Genomic DNA, 10,079 nt, shown 5'->3' with positions numbered 1-10,079 from the left:
AATATAAAGTCATGGTGCAGTTGAAAAAGAATTAATATTATGACTCCCATGAGCTTGAAAAACTGCATCTATACATACTCAAATAACTTAATTAATAAAGTCATCTGGAATGACAAAGAAAGCATTCTTGCAGGACTCCCAGAGTTCATTAAGATCCTTTGGATTCATCTTCAATGCCTCCTCCATCTTACCCCCCACATGCTCAATAATGTTTATCTCTGGTGACTGGACTGGCCAATCCTGGAGCAACTTGACATTCTTTGCTTTCAGGAACTTTAATGTGGAGGCTGAAGTATGAGAAGGGACGCTATCCTGCTGAAGAATTTGCCCTCTCCTGTGGTTTGTATTGTAATGGGCAGCACAAATGTCTTGATACCTCAGGCTGTTGATGTTGCCATCCACTTTGCAAATCTCTCGCACACCCAATGCTAAATGTAACCCCAAACCATGATTTTTCCTTCACCAAAATTTACTGATTTTTGTGAGAATCTTGAGTCCATGCGGGTTCCAATAGGTCCTCTGCAGTATTTGTGATAATTAGGATGCAGCTCAACAGATGATTCATCAGAAAATATATATACTTTCTGTCAATTTCCCAAATGATCAACTGGGATCAATGACAAGACTTTTAGCAAAGACAAGACAGGTAGCATAGATAGATAGATAAATAGATAGATGGATGGATGGATGGATGGATGGATGGATGGATGGATGGATGGATGGATGGATGGATGGATGGATGGATAGATAGATAGATAGATAGATAGATAGATAGATAGATAGATAGATAGATAGATAGATAGATAGATAGATAGATAGATAGATAGATAGATAGATAGATAGATAGAAATGAACAGAAAGAAATACACAAATATACGAACAGACAAACAGAATAGAATAAAACGATTGGATGGAAATGAATTGACCCTCCTGTAATCCAGGATTACAGTGTGATGTGTGTTAGTCGTGCTGCACATCTCCTGCTGTGTTTACTGCCAGATGAAGTGTTTTAATCCAGCAAACAGCACAAATCACTCCTGTGACTCAAGAATGACCGTCTCACTCACAACACTGAATCCTGATGACAGAGCATCTACAACCGTGAGTATCTATCTATCTATCTATCTATCTATCTATCTATCTATCTATCTATCTATCTATCTATCTATCTATCTATCTATCTATCTATCTATCTATCTATCTATCTATCTATCTATCTATCTATCTATCTATCTATCTCAATTCATGTTAGTTTCTATAGCACTTTTGCAATGTAGATTGTGTCAAAGCAGCTTAACATAGAAGTTGTAGTAAATTGAAGTTCAGTTTAGTTCAATTCAGTGTGGTATAATTTCACTGCTGAAAGTCCAAACACTGAAGAGCAAATCCATTGATGTGCAGCTCCACAAGTCCCAAACCAGTGGTGAAAGTGGCGAGGAACTTCACTAATTGACGAATGTGAAGGAAAAAAATTGAGAGAAACCAGGCTCAGTTGGGCACAACCAAATCTCCTCCGGTCAAACTTTCTGCTCAGAGCTGTAGTCTAGGTGCCGGAGGCTGGAGAACGCTGGACGTCCATCGTTTAGAAGCTGCAGATGTGAGTAGTATCTGTCTGTCTTTGTTCATATCCATCTATATATCTTTCTTTTTTCTATCTGTCTGTCAGTCAGTCTTTTTGAATGTTTTATAATGACATTCCCTGTATTTAACATTGTTCATAAATTCCTTCATAATTTTTAAAAATAAGCAAGGAAATACTATAGACTTTACAAAACAAAAAACATATAATGGACCAACAAGACTGTTTCAGGTCAGAGCTGTAGTTTATATCAGAGGTACTGATGAAACTCAACCCTACTTCAGCAGATACTTGAACGGTTACATGATCTGAGGGGCTCAGGTGAACAGCGGCGGCCCACCTCGTCTCACCGTCCAAAATCTGCAGACGAGTAAAACAAATTAGGTCAATCCTATCATGACTTAGTGACATAAAAATGGGAAAAAAAACTGTAAGGTATATATATAATATTCATTCATAAATTTTCTTATCGGCTTAGTCCCTTTATTAATCTAGGGTAGCCACAGTGGAATGAACAGCCAACTTAGCTTAACCAATTTACCTACCACATGTATTTGGGCTTGTATATATACAATATTCATTAATTAATTTTCTTATCGGCTTAGTCCCTTGATTAGGGTAGCCATGAGGAGAACATGCAAACTCTGCACAGAAATGCCAACTGACCCAGCTAGGGCTTGAACCCATGAGTTTCTTGCTGTGAGGCGAGTTTCTTGAGTGTGTGCTACCCATTGTGTCACTGTGCTGCCCCGGTATATATTTAATATTACATATTATTTCTGCCTTTCTAACATTTATGTTCAGAACTCAACATATGCAGGTCAGAATGAGGTTTTACAGAGCTTTAGATCTAATCCCACTTTGTCTATCCGTCCTTCCTTTTCCTATTTGAAGATAGATGCAGAGCTCAACGAGGGTTTTTCAGTTTTATCCCTCTAGTAATATCCCAAACATAAAGAAATAAGCTGGTTTTAACCTTTGATCTTTGTTTCGTTAAATCTGTCATCCTCATGTGGATGGGTGGGATGTATAGATTGACGTGTGAGAGGAAACCGCTCTCATGGGTGAAATCTTTTTTTCAATGCAAGGGAGATTACGAGCTTGATATTTCGATGTATAAAAGACTATCCCATAATGCGCCATTCTATGGGATCATACACTGGCATATCAGTTTCTTCAGTAAATCTACTCTGTCACCTTGTGGATGGCAGCACCTAACCCACATGCCCTCCATCACCCCAGGGTTAACTTCATAGTTGCAAGGAAAAGGAGGCATGAATTGATGAAGATTAATGTAAACTTATCAACAAAATAAACAACCCATCTGAAGTAAGCGGTAGGTCCTCAAGAATGAATGTCACTTCAACATAAAACAGAAGGTTAAAATGGGCCAGGGCTGGTCCTCTTTTGTTCCTCACTGCCATTATTTCTCCTTTTATCCTCTTTCTAGCTTCTCCATGGGTCTTGAGGCTTGTGTGGTGTTGAACTGTCATTCATTAACACTTGTGGTACCAGACTTGCTCCACTTCCATATGGTCTTGACTACTATAACCCCAATGGCCCCTATAGGCCAAGAGTGCCCCTTGGTAGCCTGTGCTCTACTTCCATTTCCCATGGGCAGTTATCACGGCGGGCATGGCATTTGGGGACAGATGGGGCGACAGAAAGGAGAAAGTAGGATGAGAGTCAAGAGAGATGAGAATAGGCTCTTGAACACACTGCTACCTCCAGGTCCAAGTGTACACTCATGATGTGGTAAATAGACAGATTGATAAAAGGATGTGGACTTCTCTATCACTTTGTTAGTCGCCAATTACTCCTCTGATTTCAAGGACCATGCAGTGGCTCCCTCATTCCCTCTCTTCTTTCATGGTCATCGAAGTTCTATGTAGGACAGGTGTGTAGTATAAGTGTCACACATTAAAACATCCTGGTTCTGCTCCCAAAGCTCCCAGCCATATCCCAGTCATCACATGTACCACCATCAGCCCTTTCTGACAGGGGGATACCCATGAGACTCTACTCCCTAGGTAGGCTGTAACAGTGGCTATGGCAACTGAGGTATAGGAGGAAGACTTATAGAGAATTATAGAGAGGTGAGAATAAAATCAGGCTCCTGAACATACTGCTGAGAACTCATTGCCGACTAATTAGGGGTTGAAGGAGTCTATTTGACAATTTATTCAATTACCCTATCATGAGTTTAGGTCTTTCAGCTGGTGGAGGACCAGGAGGCAGCAGTGTGTTCAAGAGACAATTAACTTTTTTCGAGACTCTCTTTATACTTCTGTCTCCATTCTGTGGCCTCATTTGTCTTTTAACACAAATGCTAAGTCTGCCACGACAGCAATATGATTTCAAATTGATTAAAAACAAAATGAAAGTAAAAGGCAGTGCCTCGTAGATGAGATAAAATGGACCTGGCCTGCTTCTATCTTGTTTTTTTTACTGTTGTCACTTCTCTTTTTATCCTTCTCAGTCTCCTCTGTGGAACTTGAGGCCAAGAGCTGGAGAAATACTTCAAATAGGCATGAAAGCCTCAATTCTTATGGGCAATTCCCTTAGCGGCACACATTCCTGGACTGCAATTTCAACCAAGGAAGACCCCTGTCCCACTGTTGCCTAGAGCCCCTGTTAGGGTCATTGTGGGGTAAAGGTACTGCTCATGTTGTTGCCCCACCCTACTTATCACAGCCACTTAGTTTATGTTACTCCTAATTCCTTGTCATGTCAAAAAACCTTTGTCTTCCTGATCAATTATCATTTGCTGTCCTCCTAAATGATCCACATGATTTCATCAAGAAGGTGGAACAAGTGACAGATTTCCAGAGACAGCAAGACTTTTCTGCAATATCTATTTCCACCTTGCCGCACCCATTGTCTTGCTTTCATTTTGCCTTGTTTGGAAACTGTACAAGGAAGAGCTTCTGTGCTCTTATTGGTCGACATCCTAAATGTGTCAGAATCAGTCATGAAGCACAAAAAATGAGTCAATATTGCTTGTCCAGGGATGTCCAAACTTGGTCCTGGATGGCCAATGTTGCATTTTTCTCACAACATCTCAAAACAAAATGTTGTTTAGACATTTCTCGTGGTTGTTTGAAGTTGTCGTACTGATTGTGTCATCAGATTCGGTAGCTGAAGTCAGGTCTCAGCAGAAGTCACATTGCAGGTGTAGCAGAGGCCAGTGAAGTGCTATGCAAGTAAACCTCACTCGTCTGGCCTCTAAAAGGTGTTCTAGCGACAGATGCTAGAGGAGGCTATGGTCTTTAGCCTAGTTCGTAGAGCAACTGACACACATGTGGAAAGTCGCCAGTTTGATCCCAGCTCGGAGTGGGTTGAGTGGTGTAGGACCAGTGGGGTCAAGCAATAAAGTGTTGGAAAACTTCTGCCACAGCCAGAACCTTATCTGAAGGAAGATTTGGTTGCAACAGCCATTAAACAGCTGTTGATGAACACGTCCCAATGACAATCAAACACAACAGATTTTAGCCTAAGATTATACAAGTCTTTGAGTAATCAGAGTAGGAGCTAAACAAGGAGTAGGACTGCATACCTGTGTGCTAGTCTGTCTGGACATAAAATTAGTTGTCCGCCATAACACTTTTCGAGATGAAACTATTGTTGTTTATTAATCATCATGATACCCTCAATTGTCATGACACCACCAAACATATCATGGTATTTGTTTCTAATGTGTCATGTGTCAATGTTCAAGTACTGAAAGCGTAAAATTCATAATTGCCCTCCTGAAGTGTTGCAGTTTGCACCCTCTCGCTGTGTCTGTGCCCTCCGCTAACAGCGTGAAATATTAATCACTTTGCTCTTTCTCTTTTCTCTTCTCTGCCAACAGCTGCTACTGTACAATAGCGTTTCCCTCCCAGATCCAGACACTGTTTCATGTACACAGACACAAACACACACCTTTGGCTGCTCCTTTGATGACAGACACCAAACTCTGGTAAGGGCGATTTATACTTACTTTTGATGATGTAAGTTGACATTAAGTTTTTAGAACTGAAATAAACCCTAGAGCAATGTTCTGATAGGATGTTTACGATAAGATCTGTGTCCAGGACGTGTGATACGCATGTCACAATATGATACATTATTAAAAAACGAACCCAATATGCCAACGTGTGAGATCACTTTGTATTGTTAATGGATTGTACTTTGTATTTTTATGAAGCTATGCAGAACTCAAAAGCTTCCGTTCATGCACATATCAAACTATCCTTGACCAGTAATTGTATAACAAGCTTTGGATGTTTGTTTACTCAGCTGTCATACCGAATATTTACAATGGAGAGTATTTGAGTCACAGCCTCTAACAGCTTTACAAAACTGTGCTGGATCCACAATTCAGTATGATAATGAACATAGAGATAAAATATTGGGCATCAAAAACTAAATATTTTAAATTCAAATAATATTATAATTCTTGTAAACTTTTTTTAGGTAAAATTCAGATAAAACAACACATTTACATAAAATGGTTAATAAAAATTTAAATACTAAGTTATTCAGACAATGATATAGATTAGATTATATACTAATTATTTTATTGGGGGGGTGGGGTGGCACGTGGTGCAGTGGGTAGCACAATCGCCTCACAGCAAGAAAGTCGATAGTTCGAGTTTGCATGTTTTTCCCGTGTTCACGTGGGTTTCCTCCGGGTGCTCCGGTTTCCCCCACAAGCCCAAAGACATGCACTATTGGTGAATTGGGTAAGCTAAATTGTCCGTAGTGTATGTGTGTGAATGAATGTGTATGGGTGTTTCCCATTGATAAAACATATGCTGGATAAGTTGCCAGTTCATTCTGCTGTGGCAACCTCAGATGAATAAAGGAACTAAGCCGTAAAGAAAATGGATAAATGCATAATTATGTTTTATAGTAATAATAAAAACTACTATCATTATTATTATTGTTCTAAAATTACTATGTTAAATTACTAAATTAAAATATTATGTTGTATTTGAATATTATTAAAATGAAAAGTTTTCATTTATTATTTATAGTGAAAAATATTTGAGTCTGGGTTCTAATTAACACTTTAAATAAATAACATTTATCAAGTATTGAGAAATATTAATTATGGTAAAGTATAATAGTTATTATTATTGTTTATTATATTTTTTTATATGTAAAACATTATACAGAACTTCTGTCATGTCATATTTCATTACATACTGTGTAATTAGTATCCTTATTGTTATTATTTTAATATGAAGATTTTTGTATTAAACATCTGGAATATTACATCTGTAAGCCAGTAGGTTTGACTGAGACATAGCTTAATAATGCAAACCCCTGTAGTTTTTCCACAGAACCTCCAGGATGCATCTGTTCTTAGTTCTTCCCCTGGTGCTGAAAGTCCAGTCTATCTCCATGGGCCACAATGTCACCTGTGACTGTATCTGCCATGAGGGATTCAAAAGTGCTTACTGCTCCAACAATAATATCACCCAACTGCCCATCACTCTTCCACCATTCACAGAAACCCTGAATCTGTCCCACAACCACCTGAACACCATCCCCCCACGAGCCTTCAACACCACACGAAAACTGCATTTCCTTTACCTGAACGACAACAATATTAGCATGTTAGCAGACGGGGCGTTCTTTCTACTGGAAGGTCTTAGGTGGTTGGACTTGAGTCGAAATCAAATATTATCCTTAAGTGAAGGGTTTTCAAAGGGTCTCAGTTCCCTTCAAGGTCTTTCACTGGCTGAGAACAGATTAACCAGCGTGGACAGCAGTTATTTTCTCCACATGGACTCATTACAAAGACTCAATCTCAGCCATAACTCCATCCACACCATCAAAATGAGGGCGTTTGGGTCCATAAGTACGCTACGCCAGCTACAACTTGACTGGAACAAAATAACGATCCTCAATAATGGTATCTTTTCCATGCTGCGAAATCTTGAAGACTTAAATTTGCATCACAACCAGATACATAGCTTGGACGTCGGGGTACTTTCACCATTGACCAGCCTTGGTAAACTAGACCTCACCAACAACAACCTCTCCACGATTCAATTCAAGACCTTCTTGAGTCTCAACACGTACAGCACTCACATAATGCTGCGAGGAAACCCCTGGCGGTGTGACTGCGATCTCCAACGAGTCTTCCAGAAGCTCTGTAACGTCAAACGGCTCTTTCTGGATGACTACGACAGCCTCACTTGCTACTCCTTTAACGACGAATTTAACGGAAACCACACTGTTTTTAAAGCGGTTGAGCTCTGTGTTGCAGAGATGGTTACTGTCCTGGTCATTACAATCACTGTGGTCATCACGGTTGTGGCGGCAATTGTCATGGCGGAGAAAAAAAGGAAAAAGAAGAACAAGGAAAAGCATTGGACGGAAGTCGGCGAGGTGTCCTGTGGATCACAAGACTGAATGAATGACAAAATATACATTAATCAATAACTCAAACTCTGATTACTTATTAAGATGATAAAATCTCACGTGAACATTAACTGAATGGGCTATATGCACAGCTAGGCTGCGTCCGAAACCGCTTACTTCCATTCTATACAGTATGCTGAAATCAGTGTGCTAGCAGAGTAGCATGTCCAAATTCATAGAATTCAAATATCAGTATGCGAGAAGTACCCGGATGACTTACTACTTCCGGCGAGATTCTGAAGTGCGCATACCATGCACGCTGCGCTATCCCATGAGAATCCCCGCAAGAGAATTAATGAAGGGGAGTAAAGCAACACAACTGAAGCAGGTAGGTCATGTGACCATGACAAAATGGCGGATGTAGTACGTCCGAATTCCATTCATACTTTTCACATTCATACTGTACAGATATAATGTATTTTTCTAACGGCCGAATAGTACGTTTAAATTCAAATGCAATACCTACTGAGTAGTAGGCGGTTTCGGATGCAGCCCTAGTGTTTTTTTTTAGCTAATAATGAACTTCCAGTAAAAGGTTTATGTGACTATTTCAATTTCATAAGGTTCCTTTTAAAGCAGGGATGACCAAACTTGTTCCTGGAGGGCCGGTGTCCTGCAGATTTTAGCCCCAACCCTAATCAAACACACCTGAACAAGCTAATCAAGGTGTTACTAGGTATACTTGAAACATCCAGGCAGGTGTGTTGAGGCAAGTTGGAGCTAAACCCTGCAGGGACACCGGCCCTCCAAGACCGAGATTGGTGGCCCCTTTTTTAAAGCATTGATGTTGTAATGTAATTCAAATATAATCAGTTAAATAGATTTAAGCATCTATTTGGTTGTCAAAGTGTAAAAAGAGACCAAAACTGTTTAAACGCAGGCGCCAAATTGCATTGAAAATACTGAGGTATATGTATTTCCAAATGCCGCGGAAAACTATAATTTAATGTAGTCCTTCTTGTTTGGTCTGACACCCACTTTATATTGTATCTCAGCCAGGCAGTGAAGATCTCTGTTTTTTAAATATCAGATCTTAAAGGCGATTTTCTATGAGATGACTCAGGTTGACGGTCTTATTCAAAAGACGGTGCAAACTATAAGAAATGCAGGGTTCCACAATGTATTCATGTTATCCCAACAAAAATCAATTAAGTTAACTTAACACTTTTAGCTAATTTGTGCATTAAACATAATAAAATAAGTTGTCCCAATAAAATCTCAAGAATTGTGTTGTTTCAGCTCATTTTAGTTTGAACAAGTAAAAAAAAATGAGTGTAAAATATACAGAAAGAAAAAAATTAATTAATGTATATATTGAATTGCTATGTGTATTTATTTAGCTGTATTGTGAGAATGGCAGATGCTCTGAAAATAAAATATTATTTATGAACTTACTTACCTGGACTCGTGAAATGGACGTAAATTTTCTGCGAAGTGAAAAAGACGAACCAAAATAGGTGTTTCGTTTGTGAACACAAGATGGCGCTAGAAAACTGTTTTTGCGTATTGGTGTAAAATGAAGGCCTGAGTGGTGGCAAAGTACAAGTTGCAACCAAAAAATCTGTTTTTTTTCATCCAGAAAGCAGATGTATATTTCTAATCAAAACTTTTTTTTCAGATATATTATTTAAAAAAATAATAATGATTATATATATTTTAATAAAGCAATAGGGCTGAGGAAAATCTGCAATTCAGTACTTAAGATCTATTTATTCAGCCATAAAGATGTAAACAAAAACAGCAAATGCTACTCCCTACAATAGCAACAAAAGTTATAAAGCATTTTAAAAAAAGTGCCAATCTCTAAAAAAAGCATGTTGCTTGAGGACAACAGATCTGCCTATTCTCGATTTGACTGTCAACAGTGCTTGCAACAATGTACAAAGGGAGTTGAAGAATCTTCTTGATCTTGTAAAACAGCTACGCCCAATTCATGTGATGTAGCAGAACAGTATTTGTTTGATCCTATTTATTATTACGAATACATTCCTGTCATATCACAGTAGTATGTGCGTTATAATGTTTTTAATTACCTTCAGGTGGTAATTTACATCCATTACGATACCATTGTTTTGATCAATAG

At 38.8% G+C, this 10,079-nt stretch overlaps 1 protein-coding gene across 3 annotated transcripts; it reads left to right on the top strand.

The window, feature by feature from the left end:
• The first annotated feature begins 971 nt into the window (after positions 1-971).
• On the top strand, positions 972-9,390 carry LOC100151486 (uncharacterized). Of its 3 annotated transcripts, none has more exons than XR_015521778.1 (5): positions 972-1,101; positions 1,402-1,597; positions 5,433-5,540; positions 6,899-8,097; positions 8,470-9,390. XR_015521778.1 is itself a non-coding variant. In XM_087304082.1 (5 exons), the coding sequence occupies exon 5, from the start codon at positions 6,920-6,922 to the stop codon at positions 7,985-7,987; it is 1,068 nt and encodes a 355-aa protein (XP_087160208.1). In that variant the 5' UTR covers positions 972-1,101; positions 1,402-1,597; positions 4,059-4,235; positions 5,433-5,540; positions 6,899-6,919; the 3' UTR covers positions 7,988-9,390. The 3 variants fall into 3 exon arrangements, 2 of the variants coding, with proteins under 2 accessions (XP_087160208.1, XP_087160209.1); XM_087304082.1 differs by adding an exon at positions 4,059-4,235 and having other exon boundaries at positions 6,899-9,390; XM_087304083.1 differs by having other exon boundaries at positions 6,899-9,390.
• The last annotated feature ends 689 nt before the right edge of the window (positions 9,391-10,079 follow it).

Source organism: Danio rerio, chromosome 22 (genome assembly GCF_052040795.2).
Source record: "Danio rerio strain M-AB ecotype USA chromosome 22, GRCz13ab, whole genome shotgun sequence".
NCBI classification, from domain to species: domain Eukaryota; kingdom Metazoa; phylum Chordata; class Actinopteri; order Cypriniformes; family Danionidae; genus Danio; species Danio rerio.
The sequence above is the reverse complement of the archived record's forward strand: the minus strand, read 5'-3'. Positions and strand labels throughout refer to the sequence as shown.